At 29.4% G+C, this 22922-nt stretch overlaps 2 protein-coding genes across 3 annotated transcripts; both read right to left on the bottom strand.

The window, feature by feature from the left end:
* Positions 1–962: 962 nt before the first annotated feature.
* On the bottom strand, positions 963–6112 carry LOC136996925 (uncharacterized). 2 transcript variants are annotated; one of them, XM_067348487.1, is made up of 7 exons: positions 5172–6112; positions 2832–2940; positions 2118–2285; positions 1889–2033; positions 1706–1809; positions 1435–1548; positions 963–1305 (listed from the first exon to the last, which is right to left on the bottom strand). In XM_067348487.1, the coding sequence occupies exons 3-7, from the start codon at positions 2223–2225 to the stop codon at positions 976–978; spliced, it is 801 nt and encodes a 266-aa protein (XP_067204588.1). In that variant the 5' UTR covers positions 2226–2285; positions 2832–2940; positions 5172–6112; the 3' UTR covers positions 963–975. The 2 variants fall into 2 exon arrangements, with proteins under 2 accessions (XP_067204588.1, XP_067204589.1); XM_067348488.1 differs by lacking the exon at positions 5172–6112 and adding an exon at positions 3793–4030.
* A 9861-nt stretch (positions 6113–15973) lies between these two features.
* On the bottom strand, positions 15974–18174 carry LOC136997891 (DNA-directed RNA polymerase II subunit RPB2-like). The gene is made up of 4 exons (XM_067349289.1): positions 18058–18174; positions 17571–17748; positions 16071–17435; positions 15974–15978 (listed from the first exon to the last, which is right to left on the bottom strand). Exons 1-4 carry the CDS (start codon positions 18172–18174, stop codon positions 15974–15976), a joined length of 1665 nt encoding a protein of 554 aa, XP_067205390.1.
* Between the last annotated feature and the right edge of the window lie 4748 nt (positions 18175–22922).

Raw genomic sequence — 22922 nt, 5'->3', positions numbered from 1 at the left:
GAGCATATTTTCTCGTCATGAAGGAAATAGCAGCCAGAGGAAAAATAGAAGAGGAAGCATTATTTCAGTACGTCATCGATAGCATAGATGATCAGTCAATGAATAAGAGCATTCTATACGGAGCAGAGAATATGAAGGAGTTCAAAGAAAAGTTGAAAATTTACAAAAAGGTAAAAACAAAGAGTGCAGGTATCAATAAGGCGTCGAATCTCTGTAACGTCTCGCGATAGTATGCCGCTGCCACCAAATTTATTTTTAATGTATCTATTGTTTTGTATGTTGCAGATGGCGATGCACCTCGATGCTCGACCGTTACTTCCTACACGGATGTCGTGCCTCGGCGGACTCCGTTAGGTTCTTCTTATCTGAGTGTACCTCAGTCACGCAGAATAAGGGTGCTCTCAATTTTTGAGGCTACCTGCTGGGCCGGCAATACCTCGGGACTCGAGAGCTTAAGAAGGTAGAGGCGGTCCGTGAGTGCGAGAACGGGGACGGTTATTGTATCAATAAACGTAATAAAACTTAATAGAGTTGTAATTTACTCATATAATATTCCACTTCCCTGCTCTCTTAATTTGAAACAGTGAAAACTCACTAATTTGCAGTGAATAGTCACTATTTGTTGAAGTTATAAGTATACCACTGCGAATCAGTACATACTCTCTGTTTGAATCAGTGACATTACTTTGTCACTGCATAAATCAGTGGATATCTTATTCGCTTATTCACTGATTCAACTAGTGAAATAAAAGAGAATTTTCTATTGAAATCGAAATAAAGGTAAACATTTCTTTCTTTATTGACAATTTCGATCCAATGAATAAAGCAATGAAATTAAATTATTTGACATTGATATATTCATTTGATCGAAATCACCAATCAAGAAGAAAATATTTATTTATTGAATATGGTCGGGAAAGATGAGATGACAAAAAATGTTAAATAATGAAGTAGTCATTGCATTATATGAACATATTATTCAATTTGAAAATTTGTAATGTTTACATGCAATGATGTTACTACACTGCTCGTTTTTTTGGCGATTTTAAATATATAAAAATCGATAAAGTTAAAAAAATTGTTTAAAGATACAGGATAAGATACGTTAAGCACATAAAATAGCTTAAATAATAAGTCGAACGATACTATGGGATCGGCTTTATCCGGGACTTCTATAAGCCATCCGTCCCCTTGAACAAAATATTTATTTTTTCTTGAGCCTCGCACACACACGATGAATGGCTGAACATTCGTATTTTCGGAAGATATAAAAGACGTTACAAATTGACGTACATCACTTCCTTCCTGAAAAAAATTATGTAGATATAATAAAATATATAATAAATATAAGAACAGAATTATTGAATGAATAACTTCGATGATAAAATTGTAAATACTGTGCATACACATTTAGTTACACGTTATAAAACATACTGGAATAATTTGAAGCAAGAAACGAGCATTATCATTAGTGGCAACCTCTGAACAAAAGTTTTCTGCTTGTGCTTCATCAGTCTTATTATCGTGTATTTCCTCATCTTCATATTGCTAAAGATAATTATGAGACAATGAGATAAACTATTATAAACTATTATTATTAACTATTGCCATTAAAACGAATTCAAAACTCGTTTCGAATACACACATATTTGAAACATCATTTCAAATAATTATTTATTATAAATTCTAACTTTATTATTCTCACCTTTTTTTTTCCTTTACCCTTTCGAGTTTGTTTTCCTTTTTTTCTTTGTAAGGCATTGCTATCTGGTAATAATTCTGCGAGTATGATCAATGCTCTCATATGTTCTAAATAAGAAGAAAAATGTTAATTTATATTAGTAAAGAAATAAAAATATTTGTACAAAAATAAGTATTACTATTTTACCATCGATTTTAAAGGTTACTTGGTCGTACACATCACGTCGATGCATTTTAGCATACGATATTATTCTCTGACTATAGTACGCAGGAAATCGAGTTAAAAAGTTATCTTCTAATCCAGTAAACATTTGTTGAAACTCTACATTAATCTAAAATAAATTAATTTTTATTAAACTAATTTTTATTACATTAAATGTTAACGTAATGTTTTTAAATAACATAATGAGCTATACCATTTCTCCATTGTAATCCATCAATCGTGGATATTTTTTAAAAATTTCTGTGATGCTTGGATTTGCTGTACTGATCCAATGTCTTCTATTTGGAAATGTATCCTTCATGTAAGAGATTATTGCATTTTTGTTCTGCTCGGAAGGATGTTTGCACTGCAGCCATGATATCTTAGAGATAAAAAAAGTAGTTAAAATTACAATAATATCATTTTTGTATTAGTTTTTATTGAGAAGAAACCTTTTCGTTGAGTTCTTCGATAGGAAGGAGTTCGCACTATATTTTTGTATATCTTATATATATGATATATAATATTATATTCATCTTTAATGTTAAAATATAAAAAGAGTTCGGAATATATAATATATTATGTGAAAAAATTAATGAAGTAATGTATACTTATATAAAATAATAAAATTGTGAATTTTGTATACTTTAAAAAAAAGTTTCAATATATAAAAAATAATGAAAAAAAGCAATGTAAATTCGATATTTGCAAATGCTATTTTTTCTTTGTTAACTTATGTTCAGAAGCATAAAGATTTATTAAAATATCTAGTCACGTGTGCAACACCAGATCTGTTATCAGAAGACTAACCATAATTCCAACTAATAAAACCTTTGTAGATCCAAAAAGTTTCTTCTATATAAATAAATATAAATATGTAATTGAGAGATATGTTCCAATTATATGAAAAATAAAAAGTTAATATAACCTTGAAATATATTTAATGTGGCTCCATCAATACCCATTGACTGCAAATAATTGATGAAATCATTTGATGATGTCGCAACAGCAGCCTCCATTTGTTGTTATAGAAGTAGCTGTAAATATGGAAAGAATTATGTGATATAATTATAATACTATCGAGAATACTACAGTATTAAAATTCTTTTCTTTTGATATATTTGATACTCAAACAGCACAAAAGATTAAGACACCTTTTTGTTATGAACAAATTCTTATATATTGTTTGAACTGATTAAGAATATGAACAGATTATAAATATTTATATATAAATATTATAATAAATATATAAAATATTAAGTTAATATTTTAGTTAATATTCAGTTAATATTTAACACAATATTTATAGTAAGTACAAAATTAAAAAATTTATAAAATATTTTGATAAATTTTTTAATTTTGTATTTACTATAAATATTGTGTTAAATATTAAAATATTAACTAAAGATTTTATATATTTATTATAATATTTATATATAAATATTTATAATCTGTTCATATTTTTGATTAGTTCAAACAATATATAAGAATTAGTTCATAACAAAAAGGTGTCTTAATCTTTCGTAACTTGATTTCATGAAAATCGGATAGTCATTGTTTCATGTAATCGACGTAAACTAATGTACACTAACATCTAAAATTAATTTTTGTAATAAACATCTCTTAAAGAAGTAACAATAATTTCTCTAAAGTTTTTTTGAGGTTATATAATTATACACACATATAATAGCTTCGTCTTTAATATCACTCGACTATAATAAATTGCATGTAATTAAATAAATATAAATCTTATTCTCTACAATAACGTAACGTAAAGCCGTAATAGACCCAGTATAAAGCGCGGAAAGATTGCGAGCGAACGAATTATGTATTTTCTTACCTTACAGCCTTATTACGATCATTGTAGAAGAAGCTTAATTAATACTTACCTCAGAGCTGTGGATTTAAGATGTGAGAGATAATCACAAATGGACACAATACTTATTCGGCTGGACACAATACTTATTCGACGAGAGAAAGATCTGCGTATATACGGACAGCAATGGGGAGAGCGTAGTGCGTAGTGCGCTTTAGTGACGAGAACAAATGCATATCGACGGGAACTATTTTATCAGTGAATTTGTCATAGCCTACTGATTGCGAAGTGAAATATTGAATCACTGATAGAATCAGTGGAATTTTCACTGTTTCAAATTAAGAGAGTGTCCGCTGCTAGAGTATCAAAATCGTTTGTAAGTACGTTATCCGTCGGTAAGCTGTCGGTAAATGATTTTTCTGCTACATCTGCGATCGAATTATAGGGGCTAACATCGGCAGAAGTACTACACGTCGGTTGTACGTTGATAGTTGAGCTTCTTTTATTCGCGATTAAAGTATTGTAAACTCCATCAATTACCCGGTCTGTCGTTTGATTATCAGTGTGTAATTCTTCTATTATATCATCAATAGTTATTAATTGTGGAGTCGTCAATGTGAGAAGGGCTTCTTGTAATTCGGATTCTAATGGATCGATTTTAATCTGACTTGTATGTTGTACGTAAGTGATCAGGTCGTCGTAATTTATAAATGCTGGCGTCGTAGAATCAAGTTTTAGTTCGGTATAGAAATCTATTTCAGCTATATTATCTTCAAGAGTTATCTGTTCGATTGTAGAGTTTATAATTATTTCCGATTTGATAATATTATGATGTTCCGATTTAATTATTTGTTCTTTCCTATCTCTGTCTTCGATGTCCCGTAAAATGTCATATGCGTTTGCTTGAATGGGAATATCTATCAATTCTGAAATTAATGCTTCGAAAGCTATTAATTGCTTCTGTGAAAGTTGACTCGATTTCCGATGTTTCTTTGCTACGCGGAGCTTAGATCTTTGCAATTTATAAGTTTTTCGTTTCTTATGGCGTCTAATTGTGTCGATAGTCTTTGTCATTTAGTAGCGCGTTAATATGTCAAACGGAAGAAAATAATGTATCACTTGGTTAACAGACAATTATGAAAGTAACTTACTTGGTTCTCAATTCCGTGGCGTTGATCTTACTCGCTGTGATTGTAAGAATTTCAATTATCGTATATCGTGATCAAAATAAAAAGAATTTAATATATAGAAAAATTATGTTAGTCAGTGTAAATGCGCGTGTGCGTGCGTAATAAAAGATTAAAGTTAGATAATTTTGTCACTCGGTTTCTTGATGTAGAAATTTTATATTAACTTGTACGATTGGGTTATGTTCACCATTGATTCTCATGTTTCAATTAATTTGCATTTATTTGTTAGTGCTGATTTTACAATAAAGGATTCCGGACTTACAGATTTTTGTTTTGATTCCGCTGTGTTCGCTCGGTTTCTTAGAATACGATGTTCCTGTTGATCGGTCGTTGACTGACTCGTAGCTGCTTCCTGATGATGATGATTCGTCGGCTGAAAGGAGAGGTTCCCGTTCTGATGTGTCTTCTGTTGAGTTCCTTGGTTTCTTGAAATTTAGTAGTGGCTTCGTAAGTTGTTGACTTGTAGATGGTATAAATTTTCCTTGCCAAATTCCCATAAATAATTTCGAGTTCCATAAATTTTATGTTAAACTTTAAAGCAGCGATTGGTTGATATAGTTGTAGTGGCAGTATGTTGAATAAATTTTAATGTTCAGCTTGAGTATGGATTCTTGATTTCTTCTTTATGCACTTCTTGCGTTATTTTTCTATGTTCTCATTTCGCATTGCTCGCGAAATCCTATGTTCTTATGTAGTGCTTCGTAAAAATTCTAAGTCGTGCTGCTCGAGTTTTTCTAAGTTCTTATTTCGCATTGCTCGCGAAATTCTATGTTCTTATTCGTTGAATATGGCTTCCCGACACTGCTGATTCTTTCGTACTGCTGCACTGCTGATTTTTTCCATACTACTCTCTGCTGATTTTTTCCATACTACTGCACTGCTGTGCCATCGGGTACCCCTTTTATAGGCAAAATAGGCGGGACTAAAGAAGACGTGAGGCGCGTGTCAAGGTTGATCTTTGTTCTTCGCAGTTCGATGCGTGATCGACGATGCTTAGCAGTTCGATACGTGATCGGCGATGATATTCCTTTGTCGGCGAGTTGCATCAGTCGACCCTTCTCTGTGTTGAACTATATGCGTGATTTCATAGAACGTCGCTGGACCTTCAATTTCTTTCGTCGCATCTCGGATGTTTTATCTTGCAGGTGTTCATGAGTCATCGTATTAGCGGACGTCGATGTGTTCGATGATCTATTTTATGTTCCGATGCGAAATATTTTATATCGTATTTCCTTATTTACAAACAGTTATTAACATTTTAACATCATCTTGTTTGGATATTAACATTGCTCATTTTCAGATTCACAACGACATATAAGTTTGATCTTGGAAAAATTCCGTATTCCGCACTTAAAATTAATTATTGTTTATAAATTGTTAATATTTAACTTATTTTAACGGAATTTTATTGCATACAACAAAGCGCAACACTACAAATATATAGCTGTAAGTGTGTACAATAATTATTTATTATATGCAAGAAATTTGTATTTATACTAATAATTCGGAAGCATCGACAGTGTATCTTAATTAAGAATAAAAAGATATATAGTTCTAAGTAATAATATATATTAATTTCCTTATCCTATCTTATGCTTTATAATATATATATATAACAATAAATAATTATTTTTAATAGATTCATAAAAATATTCTTATCTTATTCGCCTTCACTCGTTGGTTAAGTATTTCAAGTCAGTTGGTCGTTTAAAGTTAGCTGTGAAGGGGTCTATAGAGAGACATGTATAGATATATATATATATATATATAGCATATGTGAAAAAGGCGATTTTGTTTCGAGGGCTACAGGTTAAGTGTTAGCACTTAGGTCGAATCTTTTCACGTAGGCAACTTTCATTGTACGTCTTCTAACGAAGGGAATTCAAATTGGGCCTTCATACAGGCTCTTTCATAGAGTTGCACTTTTAAGGTAGTACTATAAAGTTATACTACAGCTTTAATTAGTCAAGTTTTTAATTAGAGTTAATTAGTAAGATATTATTGAAGAATATTGGGTGATCCCGTATTTAAAAGTGGTTCTCAAAGTTTGAAGTCTGTAGTTAAATTCACTTTTGAGTTATTCGCGATTTTGTGTGAAATATGGATTTATAGATATAAGTGCGAAAATAATTTTAGATTTCGTTATACTTATCGTAGGACGTTCGGGATTGATTCTATTAAATCGGCGTCGTGAATTTACATATTATAGTCCTTTTACAAAAATCAAAATATTGTTTATTGTTATTTTTATACCAAAAAGGTGTTTATTTTATTTTTAAAATAATTAATTTAAATATTTTTTCTTAATTTCAATAACTAGTCCTGATATAGTTTGTCGACAAAATATTACTTTTAATTCAATTGTTTTAATAAATTTTCTATTCAACATTTTAAGTGTTCAGATGGGCTTACATATAAGAGTGAAATTATTTTTATATTTCTTTATACTCGTCGTAGGACGCTCAGGATTGATTCTATCAGATCGGCGTCGCGAATTTACATACTATAATTTATTTATAAAAATTAAAATATTATTTATTATTATTCTCATACCAAAAAGGTGTTTATTTTAAATTTAAAATAATTAATTTAAACAATTTTTCTTGGTTTCGATAACTAATTAATATACAGTTCATTGACAAGATATTATTTTTAATCCAACTGTTCTAGTAAATCTTTTATTCAATAATTCAAATGTTCAGCTCTTGTGCTTGCATTCACAGGTACAGTCTGAGCAAGTATTATTTTTAAACTAGTATAATTGCTTATTTCTCGTTTGTTATTCAATTATTTAAAGTTTTACCAGTTTATTAATTTAGAATTAATTAATTATTAATTTATTTCAACAAATTTATACGGTTTATTAGGGTCAAAATATTAAATTAAATTATTTCTTAGCGGACACTTGTCGACCGGCTTTAAGGCGGCTATACCTCGCTGCCAGAGGGCGGCTAGATAAGTCACTTGTTGCTTGCGTGCATGCAGAGAGAAGGAAAATATTATTTCTTTTGTAGTTTTCTTGGAAACGGTAAGTTATTGAAAATTTTGACTTTTACCATTATTATTGTTATTTTTTATAGATTATTTTAACGCATAGTGGTTTTTCAAAAATGTCGATATCTCGCGAACGGGACGTCGTAGCGATGTATTATAAACACTAATAACCTTAATCCAGCTTGAATATTCGAATTATAGAGTTTTGCTAAAAATTTTGAGTTTGCTATAAATCGGAAACGTTTAGAGATAACTATTTTGAGTTCGGTCCGTAAAGTTCGCTTTAGTTGTGAGATTATTCTGGCAATAAAAAGTTTTGAAAAATTTAAATTTTAAAATTTTTGAGTTTTTGTAAAATTTAATAATTCGTTTTATTTTCAGGTAAATTCAATCTAGAGGCATTACTAATTTGTTTTTGACTGTTTTCAGATTATCAAGGCCATAGAACATCAGATGGAATTAATTTCTGTAGTGTCTGTCGGAGAAGGGAACTCTCGAAGGGTCCTTCTCTATGGGACCTTCATTGATCTGAGGGACAGTGCTCGTGTGATTTTGCAGTTCACCGAGCCTATCGAGGCAGAAGATGGGCACCAAATGGTGCAATCGTTGAGGGTCCTAGCTCGGGAAATAGAGGAGCAATTTACTGAACCGGCGGATGAGCCATTTCTCGAGCCGGAGGAAGAGCCGATCGAGGGGCCAGTACAGCCAAATTTTTGGGAGCGCGTGCGCAATTTAATTAGGATAGTAACACGTTTCATTTTCTAATTTTATGTTATATATATATATATATTCCTTTTTACTTTTATATTTTTATATTATTTTTATATATTTATTATTTGCATATATATATATATATATATATTCGCTATTTATATATTTATCCCTTTTATGAAATTTTTATAATTATAATTTTATATATTTTTCTATTTTTATATTTTGTATTTTATAATTTTTTGAATATATATATATTTATTGTTTAAACCGATTAGTTCAATCACCTTTCTCCAATAATATTAATTTTGCATTAGTTTTAAGCGCGTTAAAATTAAATTTCAAGTAATTGTAATATTGTTGAAGATCGTAAATTGTAATTGCCTGCGTTGTACAATTTATATGAACACATAACGGTGGTTGCAGTGTAAGATTTTGTCGATGATTCGAATTGCTTCCTATACATTAAGGCTAGAAATCTGTTATTAGAATTTTATAATTTTTCTCAATGTATTCCAATAGGTCTGTTTTACCGGCTTATGTTTCATAGTCGATAACTAAGTCTTTACTCTCCCGTCATAGTATTATAATTTAAATATGACTCTAAAGCGACTAGATTCATTATTAATGTATGAATATATTTATAGATTTCTGTCTTTAGTGTATTTATTACAAGGAAAGTAAATTTTAATAAACGAATAAGGTAAGGTTATAGATCCGAGAATAAATTATATAGCTTTGAATTTACTGGATAATTAGCAATTGAGAATTTAACGTTTATAATCTATTGATGAAACCTTATGTTTCACGATAGCATTATTATTTAAAGATAATTAAATTTATTTATTCCGGGACATCCACCTTAAATATTATAATCTTAGATTACTAGATTATATTTGGTCATGCAATTTAATAATTGAGGATATATCTCTACTGACAACTAATTGATTATTTTATTTTTCAGAAATTTTACGGGACGTTTCATCTCATCACGGGTAAGAAGACCATGAAGCCGAAAGAAGAAGTTCGATGTTTCAATTGTGGCGAATTAGGTCACAAGTCGACGATGTGCGAAAGTAAGAACAAGGGCACCAAATGCTTTAGATGCAACGAGTTTGGTCACAAATCAATAGATTGTAAGAAGGAGAAACCGAAAAAGATAAAGGATGACACCAATGAAGATACGAAGAAAATCGAAGCCGTAAATAGCCTTAGTGCTCCCAGAGGCATGTATAAGATAATAGAAATTAAAGGCGAGAAACTTAATGCTTTAGTGGACACTGGTAGCCAATTTAATATCATAAATCAAAGCTCGCATAGTAAAGTGGGTGCACCGACATTATCGAAGTCTGCACTACACTTCTCAGGATTCGGTGGAAACAAAGTAATACCGTTAGGGTGTTTCGAAGATGTTATCGCGGTTGACGGTGAGCATTTTCAGGTAATGATCTACGTGGTAGCCGACGATGTCATGTCAATGGAAGCCGTTGTCGGCAATGAACTACTATTACAAGCCGAAGTCAATATAACACAAGAAGGCATCACTATTAGTAAAACGTCCGAAGTAGAATTCTTTCTCCAAGTTACGCTATTGAAATAGATATACTTTCCGTAGGACATACCGTCTGCAAGGAAAAAAGAGAAGAAGTAAAAAAGCTTTTGGATAACTACACACCAAAGAAGATTAAAGAATCTAACGTCAAAATGACGATCACTCTAAACGACAATCAGAAGATTTTCGCGCGACCAAGACGTCTGCCATTTCCCAAAAGGAAAATTGTGACTGAACAGGTGGAAAAGTGGGTCAACGAAGGGATAGTCGAGCCGTGTTCCTCAGAATACGCTAGCCCAGTTGTAGTAACTAGGAAAAAAGATGGAACACCAAGAATTTGTATAGATTATCGTGCAATAAACAGGGTAATAATGAAGAATCGGTACCCCTTACCTCTTATAGAAGACATTTTGGATCGATTGCAGGATGCCAACGTGTATAGTTCTCTAGATCTGAAAAACGGATTTTTCCACGTTCCTGTACATAAGGATAGCCAGAAGTATACGGCGTTTGTGACGCATGGTGGGCAGTATCAATTTCGAAGGGTGCCATTTGGCCTTTGTAACTCACCAGCCGTTTTCCAGCGGTTTATCAATAAAATCTTCAGCGATATGACAGCGAAGGGAATCGTATTACCATATATTGACGACCTTATAATACCGGCAAAAAACGAAGAAGGTGCTATTGAGAGGTTAAAGCTGGTGTTGAAAAGAGCAGAAGAATACGGGTTGGAGATTAATAAGAAAAAGTGCCAACTATTAGAACAACGTATTGAGTTTTTAGGACACATCATCGAAGACGGGAAATTGTATCCCTCGCCAGAAAAGACGAAAGCAGTTTTAAAGTTTCCGGAACCTAAGACTGTCAAGCAAATACAAAGTTTTCTTGGGTTAACTGGTTACTTTCGGAAATTTATTCCGCAGTATTCCAGAATCGCTAAGCCATTAAGTGATCTGCTAAAGAAGAATCAGGTTTTCCGATTTGAAAAAGAAGAAACAGATGCCTTTAGAAGACTGAAGCAATGTCTAACTGTAGAACCAGTTTTAAGTATCTACAATCAAGAGCACGAGACGGAAGTGCATACTGATGCCAGTCAAGATGGTTATGGAGCCGTGTTATTACAGAAACTCCCCGAGGATGGTAAACTACATCCTGTACATTTCATGAGCAAAAAAACGTCGGATGCAGAACGAAAATACTCTAGCTATGAGCTTGAAGCATTGGCTATCGTGGAAGCTCTAAAGAAATTTCGAATCTATCTTTTAGGTAGGCCATTCAAGATCATTATGGATTGCGCTGCCTTCCAACAAACCATGCGGAAGAAAGACCTTACACCTCGAATAGCCAGATGGGCTCTGTTCTTAGAAGAATTCAATTATAATATTGAACACCGGCCTGGCTCACGATTAAAACATGTGGATGCACTCAGCCGCTATCCAATAATGGCAATAGAGTCTATTCATGACATCATTCCTAAAATGAAGAAGGCACAAGAAGACGACGAGACTATTAATAGCGTTAGGAAGCAGCTGGAGGAAGGACCATGCCAAGGATACGTATTACGTAACGGGTTGGTTTACAAACAAGCGCAAGGATACGAGCTGATTATGGTTCCTGGTGCTATGCAGAATGAAATCATAAAATCTGCACACGAAAAAGGACACTTCGCCGTTAAGCGAACTGAAGAGAAAGTGAAACAGGAATTCTTTATTCCCAACCTTCACGCCAAAGTCGAGAAGTGTATTGCAAACTGCGTGAAATGCATTTTAATTAATAAAAAATTAGGTAAGCAAGAAGGATATTTACATCCATTAAGCAAGGGAGACACTCCACTACACACGTACCACATGGATCATCTGGGGCCATTGGAAACGACACACAAAAGTTACAGACATATTTTGGCAATTATAGACGCATTTACCAAATTTGTCTGGCTGTACCCTACGAAAACAGTAACATCAAAAGAAGTCATCGCAAAGTTGGAATCACAGAAGAATATTTTTGGCAATCCAAAACGAATTATCTCCGACCGAGGTACCGCATTTACATCAGCTAAATTCGAAGATTACTGTCACGACGAAGACATTGAGCATATCAAAGTCACGGTGGGCTTACCCCGAGCCAACGGACAAGTGGAACGACTAAATCGGACAATCATCCCAGTGCTCGCTAAAATGTCAATAGATGAGCCTACAAAATGGTACAAACACGTTGCGAGATTACAGCAAGTTTTAAACTCCACCTACCAACGCAGCATTAACACCACACCATTCGAATTGCTAGTGGGTACCAAGATGAGGACTAGAGACGATGTCACCATGAAGAACGCGATTGAACACGAGATGATTCACTACTACGACGCCAACAGGAAGCAGTTAAGGAACGATGCTAGGAAACAGATCGAGAAAATCCAATGTGAGAACAAAAAACGATATAATTTACGACGAAGAGATCCCAACAAGTATCATCTCAATGATCTTGTGGCCATTAAGCGCACTCAATCAGGACCTGGGTTAAAGTTAAAACCCAAGTACTTAGGACCGTATCGTATCATTAAAATAAAACCTTATGATACATACAACGTTATGAAAGCCGGAAGTTGTGAGGGACCGACACAAACTACTACATGTGCTGAATATTTAAAGCCGTGGTCCGGAGCGGACCTAGATGCAGAGGTATCATCCGAGACGGACGATCATTCAGGACGGCCGAACTGTGGGAAGGAGGTAGATGGCAGAGTTGCTATCTGCACGGGCAACCAGAGAGGGAGTGAGTCGAGAGTTCTTCTTTAAGTCTTTAAGAATAATGACAGACACGAGTTACTTTTCATTAATTACATTTTTGTATTTTCTTTATATCCAATAAATACTCTTTCATTTAAACGGATCCTACAATATTTTAGATTGTGAAAAACACAATCCATCAAAATCTGATAGGTATATATCATGCGGAAATAATGGTCTTTATAATAATAAAAATCATATATGTTATAGTATGATGTCAGAATTACTATTTAATTTATAAATGAAATTTTATAATTATAAAATTGATACCAAAATAAATTCAAAAATTAATGATTTAAAATTTATTAGAGAAATATTAAATGACGAAAACCGTTTTAAATCAATACTTTTGACAAGAAATTTTGACAAATATACATATTTAAGACAAATGGCATTTAATGATTATAATGCAAATAAAGAAAAAATAAAACATTATATAGAATATGTTTTATCGCAACTTAACGATTTCGAATCCGATACACTTCACGGAAATATCATGTATTATAATGATAATTATATATTTTTAAAAAATATAGTTAAAAAAAAAGACATATTACTAAACAGAAGATATATAACCATACGAGAATTATTCAATAACATTTTTGAAATCAAAAAATTATAATATGGTTATATTATAAAAAAATATAATATGATTTTAATATATTATTTTAATATAATATTGTGATAATGTAAATGTGATAACTGCAAAAAAATGATTTCTTAGAATATAGGTATATTTTATTTTTATTAAATGAAAGAACTGAATGAACTAATAGACTTGTTACTTAAAAATATACCAAATTCAAATAATGTAGATTATATTAGAAACAATTACAATTCATTAAAAAAATTACAATAATATATTAAAATTGACAAGATAGTTCCAAAGATAAGTGAAATATCAGAAAATAATATACTTAAATAAATATGACATTAAGGATAATTGATAGTCATAAGAATATAGGAGAAATATTAAATGAGCATATTAATAAAAATTATAGACATGTAATTTTTCTAGATTGGGACGATACTGTTATAAGTACAAGTTCACTAAATAATTATAAGTTTGAATTTCGAAATCAAAGAGAAAAATTTGATATAATTGAAACATTTAAAGCTTTTTATATAAATGATTCGTGCCTTGCATTATATATATTGACATACAGACAGAATCCATACGATGTTCAAGGAGAAGCTACAGAATTAAAAATAAAGGAATATTTAAAATCAGATTATAAATGTAGAAGAACAGATACATATAATAGAATAGGTCCTATAATTTCTGTAGACTATGGATGTCCTAAAATAAACGTAATTCAAGAAATCATTAATGAAGATTTTAATAAAATAACTAATATTGTTCTTTTATATTTTGTAGATGATAACTATAAAAATATAGTAGGATGTTTATTATCAAGTAAATACGAAGATAACATGTTTATCTATTTTTTTCCAGACTCAAATGAAGACCTAACAATATCAAGAAATATAAACAAAAAAGCTAAAGAAATATTAAAATATTTAAAATAAAAATATATTAAAATCTATTAAAATTTAGTACATTGTTTTACAATCATTCCTAAGATATTTTCAAATTCTTCTATTGTCATCTTTTCAAATTGATAACTTTCGTCTTTAAACTGTTTTAATTCAAAATTATCATTTTTATATACTATATTATTGATTGATTTTATTTTTAGATTTTCCTTCGGATTTGGTATCAACATGAAATTTCTTTCTATAATATATTCCATTACTGCTGTAGTACTATCAATAGATTTGATCTTATCGTCATCTTTCTCTTTTTTTACAGGCTTAAAAAATTTCAAGTTAGAATTAACTTTAAAGAATATAACAATGGGTCTATTTTTTTCACTGAATACAGTCGTTTTACTTCTCACAATTCTTTTTTTTCCTTTTGTATTGATTTGTTTGAGATATATTATATTTTTATTGTCTGTATTTCCAAAAATCAATGGGATATAATCCCCGTTAAATATATATTCAGAGATATGCTTTTCAGTTAACTGTTCCTGAGACAATTTAGCTTTGACTAAATTACTGTCGATAATAGCTGCCATTACAATATCCTTGCCACTAGGTTTAATACTTTCAAACTTATAGTTTTTAAAATTTTTCTTAAACTTAGGATTTTTCTTTATTTTATTAATAAAAGTCTTTACTATATCAAATTTATAACCTCCCTGTAGACATTCCGAATCTGATGTGTCGTCAACAGAATCTACAGAAAAAGAATTGATATAAAATATTCTTTTTTTTCTATCATTTTTTTTCTTTAATATGTTGCTTATCTTAATATCTTCAATTAAAATACTATCGTCTGATTCTTAAGTATATTCCTTCATAATTCTATTTAAATGCGAATATTTTTATAAAATCTTCTAGTAAAATTAGTTCCTATAGATCCGTTACTTGATTTGTATATAACACCAAATATATCATTATATCTCTCTTTAGTATAAAATATTTTAATCTCTTTATCATCGTCAATATCTTTTTTAAATACCGTTTTTACTGATTTTTTTAGTGAATTTACTATTCCTTCCATTTTTTGCTTATCCATTAATATAAACGTATTATTTCCTATATTTGATATGTAATTAAACGAAAGTTCTCTCTCATAAAATATATTTAACTCGTGTGTTTTTGTATCTTTCATTGACAAATTTGCCTTAGATGTTAATATAATAGGTTCTGGATATACGTTTTTTCCAAATTCTAAATTATTTAAGCCTGTAACTTTATTTATAAATACATAATATATATATTCAAAATCTTTACAACGTGTAATTATTTTATAACACGTGTTCAATTTCTCTTTTTCATAAGTCATATCCGTAATAGTATCTTTATTGTACATAATAGTACTCAGTTTATCTCACATTATATCCCTTTATAATTTTAGTTTTTATTAATAAAATATTAATTAAATTATTTAGCAAATGTTTATTAACTTCCATACTAAAAACAGTTCAATTTAATAATTTATATTTCATATTTTATTTAAACTATAAAAAATCGGGATACAATATTTTCTCTTTCACAATTTTTGGTATTATAATTTTTCCCTTGCAATTTAAAGATTGTAAGAATACTTTACATGCATATGTAAAATTAAACTTATTCAATTCTGGAGAGTAACCCAAATTTTCACATCTGGTACACTTCCATGTAGAATAGTCAGGATTACTCTCATGAGTTGCGAAATCTCCGCATCTAGTACATATAAACGATTCAATTCTGTCTTCCACTGAATCTGATAGTAAAGAGAGTAATACATCTGAAGCTCCATGGCACGCAATTCCGTCTCCCTCCATTTCTCCGAATCTTATTCCTCCTTGTCTTTTTTTTCCACTAGGTGCTTGAAGTAATTTTGTCTTCTTTCCTCTGTTTCTCACTGTTATTTTCTCAATAGCCATCTGAGTGAGTAATAGGTAATATTCCATACCCATAAAATGTTTATTTCCACCATCACATTTTATCAATTCGTGTGTATAAGGATTGTATAGATCAACCAAACAAGATGCCTTTTCATCATACTCCTCGTCTGTAAGATTATCATTATATCTCTTGTATCTATTTATTATTTGAGAATGATAAGAATCTAATCCTGTATTTGTCAAAGGTTGATAATTTATAAGTTTAATACTTCCCTCGTTGTCTCCGAAAGGATTCGAAGAATAACTACTGGTAAGTTTTATCTGATTGTAGAAATTAAATGTCTTCCTAGATATAATAGAAACGCTGTTTATAATTATATCCGGAGTTACCCCATTAATAGTATGAGGCAACATATCGTTATCAATAATACATCCTATAGTACCTTTTTGGGCTGCCTGGTTTGTCATTTTATCTCCTATCTCTTTATATCTGAAACTACTCAAGAGATATTTTATAACTATATTACTGTTTCCTTCTTTCCTTATTCGTTCTACTCTAACAGGATAATTTGTAGATAATCCATCTGACACATCAAACGATATATTTGACTTGATGTTGAAATTTTCAGCACTTTTAAATCTACAATCTATATGTTTGTGCATAGCATCATCTTTCTCAAGTATAGTTCCAATCCTAGGGAGCCCGGTTGCTTCAAGTTTCTTGTGAGAATGAATCAATCTTGAAGGAAGAGGGGAATTTAAACCTAGAACAGGGACTTCTGATCTATACTTTGTGGTTGAAATCACGCTTAATTTTCCCGATTTGTAACAACTCGAGCTTAATATGATAGAATCTTCCAAATTCATAGCTTTCCATGACATAACAGCTACCATTAGATGAACTCCAAATCCTCTGTGGATTAAATTTGAAAGCTGCAAAGTATCGTTGGTTATACACGGAATTTCAAACGGAAGAGATAAATTCAATGTATTATCAAATTTATTGAAGTTGTCTCTAGACATTCCTGATAACGTATGCTTCTGTTGAGCGTCTCCCAATGTAACTCTTGCTCCTGCCATTCTCCCTATATCGGTTAGATAAGATGTTAAATGACTTACTTTTGATAATGACGATAAATCTATATAATTTATTTTTAATTTATCGTTATTGTTCATAGAATAAAACTTTTCTACGCTTGGACATATATTTGAATACAAACTTTGTTCGACGTCAATAAATTCTACAACATGCGGATATTTCTGCATGAATAAGTAAAAGTCATTAAGCACTTCTTTGTCGTTCATAATATCATTGTAATATTCTTGGCACACTATGGATCCTTTTTCTACTACCATAACAGGTCGTACCAACCTCTCTATTCCTAATGTAATTCTTATCTGTAAATACATATCATCTACAGGATAAAACAACAAGGTAACTTTGTCTCTTTTGTGCATTGGTATAACACTGATTCCAAAATCGTAAGACGAGAAACAATTTTCTCTCTTTAATTTTCTTAATTTCTTAACAAACGTCTTAACATATGTCTTACATATAGAATTTATATAAAATTCAGAGTGATCAACAATAGAGACAATAACTCCATTTTCAATATCAGTATGTTTTTTTGTATCGTCTTTAATAAACTTCTCTAATTCGTTAAAAATTTTTTCATGCAAACTTCTTGTATAATGCGTTACACTTACTCCGACATTCAAGGATTTTATGAGGCCAACATTTGGACCATGATCTGTTGTATTGCTAGGATCAAGCCATCCGTTTGTTGATGGATGAACATTTCTCATTTCTAAAGACTTACTCATTACGTCTCCAAAAAATGAGTACAATCTATCGAAGTAGATTTCTACCACGTTATAACATTTATTGTTATAACATATTTTAATTGTTGCTTTATCCGACTCCATTTATTACAAATTATTTTATTCTTTATTATTAATTTCTTCAAATTCTTTTAAATATCTCTTGACATAATGTCTTAATTTTCTTTTTAAATGAGAATCTGTGTAATAGCAAAATGGTGTATTTATTATTGTTGATAATCCGTTTCTTTCTATATAATATATACTTTTATCATAAGATATGACAGCATATCTCTCTTTAGACAGAATATCACTTACAATTGAGTTTAAATTTTTTGAATCATATTTTCTTTTAAATGATTCAGTTATAACGTTGATATCTGTTAGAAAAACATAATGAACGGATGAACAACCAAATAAGTGATTTGTTTCATGAAGTAAAATTATATTACTTATACCTAAGTGTCTGCAATTTTACAAGAGTCCTCCGTAATAGTCTTTATTTCTTTTTCCCAAATCATCCGATAATATTAAAATTTTTGATTTATTACATTTGTCTCTAATAAATTCTCCGATTTCATTTGCTTTTTCCTCAATTAAGTTTTTAGATTTTGATTTTTGTTCTAATTGTTGTCTAGTAAATATATGGTTTAAAGGTACATAAGGACTATAATTTTTTGCGTTATTTTCGTTATTTATGAAAAGAAAGACATAGTGAAATACATCTTTAAATTTTTCCAGCATATTGTTGGACAGTACTGTTTTTCCTGAACCAGATCCTCCTATTATAACTGAATTAAAACATCCTATCTCATCTATTTTTTTAATCATTTCGTTGAAATCAAACTCATCTCTTGTAAAGTTAAAATCAGGCATTGTAATTATTTACAGTATAAATATTTAAATAGTTAAATAATTTTTAATATGGATATTAAAAAATATTACGAAAATAAAATTTACAATGTATTATGTAACAAAAATAACTTTAGTGATATAAAAATGAAGATCACTACAATAATTAATAAAATTATTGACGATATATATGTAAATAAGTCTGTATCTAATTTATTCAGTGATAAATTTAGTGATTTTTACTTTGATAAGTACGAAAGAATAAAGCACTATTACAATTTAAATAATTATCTTTATTTAATAAATTCTGGTGGTTATGGAATAGTTTTAAGATGTGATAATAATTATTGTATTAAGTTGATATTTGAATATAACGAGGTTAGTTATACACACGAGTATGATATACCTATAACTATTAAAGAAAGATTAATAAAAAATAATCTTGGTAAGTACAACGAGTTTATATCTATTCCAGAGTTGCTTATAAAAGGTCTAGTTTGTAAAAATTTAAAACTTGTAATATCTATATATTCTTTCTTGATTATAACGTGCAAGAATGTACTCAAGAAAGATTTGGAATTGTCAAAGCTACAATCTGTGTCATTAGAAAAGCAGATATCTGATTTCAACTCTATATCAAATATATATAACAAATATAAGAACAACAGTAAGTTTTATATTGTATTTAGTAATTTATATAAAAAATATGTTAATGATCATATTAATATAGTTTTATTAAATAACTATAATAATTTAATGAAATTTTTGGATAATTATAGAGTTAATTTTAAAAAACCGTTGAAAGACAACATTTTAAAATCCAATGTATTGATAGAAAGATTAGCTTTGGAAACTTCAGATGGGTTGAGACTAGATAATTGTGGAGATATATCATCTTTTGGATCAAAAGCATACGAAAGAGATGTAGATTATTTGAGAATGTTGACGTTACAAGTTTTGTTGTTTGTGTTAAATGTTAATAAATGCTTTAAATTTTTCGTGCATAATGATTTGAAAATGAATAACATATTAGTATTTAATAAGGAATATCCTTTGATTATAGATTATAAGTAAAATAAAAGAATGTCTATAGAATTTTGTGTGTGTGTGTGTGTGTGTGTGTGTGTGTGTGTGTGTGTGTGTGTGTGTGTGTGTGTGTGTGTGTGTGTGTGTGTGTGTGTGTGTGTGTGTGAGATATATTTTTAAATCGAATGATTTTGATTTTTCCAATTTTGACTCATATAATAATACTAAGATAGAACATAGTAAATTTGCAAACAATGATCATTGGATTTATGATGTACATTTTTTTGTACATTCTATGATAGTGTTTATAACTGAAGAGAAATTAATGAAGATAGACAGTGTATTATTTAATAATCTAAAAAAGTATTTTTTATTTGGATGTACAGTAAAAAAAATAAGATGTAATAATAAAAATTTAGAAAAAAAAAGATTTATCATATTTGGAGGATTTTATTTTTGGTAGTATGACTTTTAGTAAGTGGATTAAAAATTCTAAATAAATGGAAAATAATAACGAACAACATGTAAATAATAAAGATAGCTACAAAAAAAATGATAATTATAAAAAAGACGACAATTATAAAAATATATATACTGATAAACTTGATATCTTAAGTAAAATAGAAAAAAATATTTCTCCATTTTCGAAATTTGCTAACTACAACGAAGAAAGGATAGCAATAGGTAAATTATGTCAAAAATATCTTGTCAGAGAAGATTTAAATCTCATATATTCATGTTATACCACAGATTTGTTCAACGCAAGAATATTTACAAAAAATTACATGAATAATATAATAGTAAAATATTGGTTAAAATTTTCATCAAATGTTATAACAAATAGGTCTATAGGATTTCCTATTGTTTTTAAATTAATGGATGACGGTAACAAGTGTATCTTACTTTATGAAAATTTAAAAAAATATCTTTATAAAATAACTAGTAATGACTTTATTTTAAATAAAGATATATCAAATCAAATTATGTTTCAGAAACTTTTTATAATATATCAGATGTACTTGAACAACTGTTATTCAGACTGTTATCTTTTCAATATATATATAATATTCCGAGAACTAAAATTATTTTTAAGGTAAAGGATATTTTTTTTGAATTTACTGTAACAAGACTTGTAATATTATCTGAAAATACAAATTTTGTAATACAGACGAATGTATCTGAAGATGTTTATATAAGTAAAGTATCAGATAGTGATTATACTCTACATGAAAATAATAGTTTTATTAAAATGTTCCTGTACACATTCAAGAATTATATCTCTTTCTTTTATATTTTATCAAAAATTCCTCCTATAATAGAAGAACAAAGACTAATGTCTTTTATTCCAGGAGAATATGCGTGTTTAAAAGTAAGGGATAATGTTATAAGTGTTATAATATTAAGTCATTTCGATGATCTGTCTGAAGTTATACAGCTGTCTCAGAGAATGCTCACATAATAATGAATGTTAATAAAGATCAATTAATAAGAAAACCGAAAACCATTTATAATAGAATGTCTAAAAATATATTAAATTATATCATAGGAGACGAAAATTATTAAATTATAGTTTAAAAAAATTTTAGATTAAATGGCTATCAAATCTATAGATAACGAAAAAACAATAAATTTCAATCCTACATTTATCTTTTATGAACTTTATAGTATTATCGGTTCAGATTCTGTATTAATATTATTATTAAATCTAATTCTTTTTGGATTTATAATTTTAATATTATATTTCTTTTTTCATATAGAAGTAATATATATATACAAATTAATATTCAATAAAATAGATGAAACAGATAAGGAAAAAAATATAAAATAGAATATACAAAAAAAATTGAAGATTTGTTTACTTCTAAAATTGAATGTTTAAATGGAGTTGCAACAATATTCAAAGCAGACGGAACAAGATCTGAAGCAAGAAATTTAAAAGGAGATATAATAAGATATCGTTTTTGTAAAGATTAGTCGAGTTGTATTAATGGTTCATAAATATCATCTATAAGTGTTTTAGTTGAAGTTTCACCTTTAAGTCCCAAATTCCTTTTCAAGTCTTCGAATCTTTTTTTCAATAGTTTATTTTTTTTATACAGAGATTTTTGTAAAAATGTTATATCAATATCCTTTATATTTTCTCTAGTAACTTTTTTTTCAACTATGGATATACCGTAATTTGGAAGTATTGTTAAAAAATTTCTAATTACGTCTATTAGATTTAAATGCTGGTACAACGACAAAGTATGAAAATATATTTTTTCTATAACATCTGAAATATCGTCGTCAAAACCTTCGACAGTGATGTCTTTTTGTTTTAAAGAATGAATTTTATTTGAAAGACTGGATATATCATACATTAATCTATTAAGTTCTTTTTCATCTCTATCGTTCGTAATGCTATTTAACATTAATAACTTTTTCTTAAGAATATTAATATCGCAAACATTTAACGAGTCGCTAGTTAGGATACTACTAATAATATTTCTTATCATATTTTGTTGATCAATATCTTGTGTTTCCGTCAATTCTGTTAATAGTTCTCCAACATTATCATATACGTCTTTCAACCCTCCTTTTGGATTATCATCAATGTATTTCAGGAAATCAGATAAAGTCTCGTACACTTTTTTTCCTCCGTTGTTTTTTATTTTTTCATTCAGTTTATTTGTAAATTTCTTCTTGTAATATATATTTAGTGGAACTATATCAGATATAGTATCTATATTAATATTATCTGATTCATTGAGGTATTTTAGACCTTTATAAAAATCAATATCTTCAGATGCAAAAAAATTATATTTTCCTAAATCATCATCATTTATAAAATTATTGATATCTTTATGATTCAGATCATTATATAATGATATTGG

The sequence above is a fragment of the Linepithema humile genome, chromosome 2, assembly GCF_040581485.1.
Source record: "Linepithema humile isolate Giens D197 chromosome 2, Lhum_UNIL_v1.0, whole genome shotgun sequence".
In the NCBI taxonomy this organism is placed as follows: domain Eukaryota; kingdom Metazoa; phylum Arthropoda; class Insecta; order Hymenoptera; family Formicidae; genus Linepithema; species Linepithema humile.
Note: the sequence above shows the minus strand (reverse complement) of the source record. Positions and strands in the feature narration are given on the sequence as shown.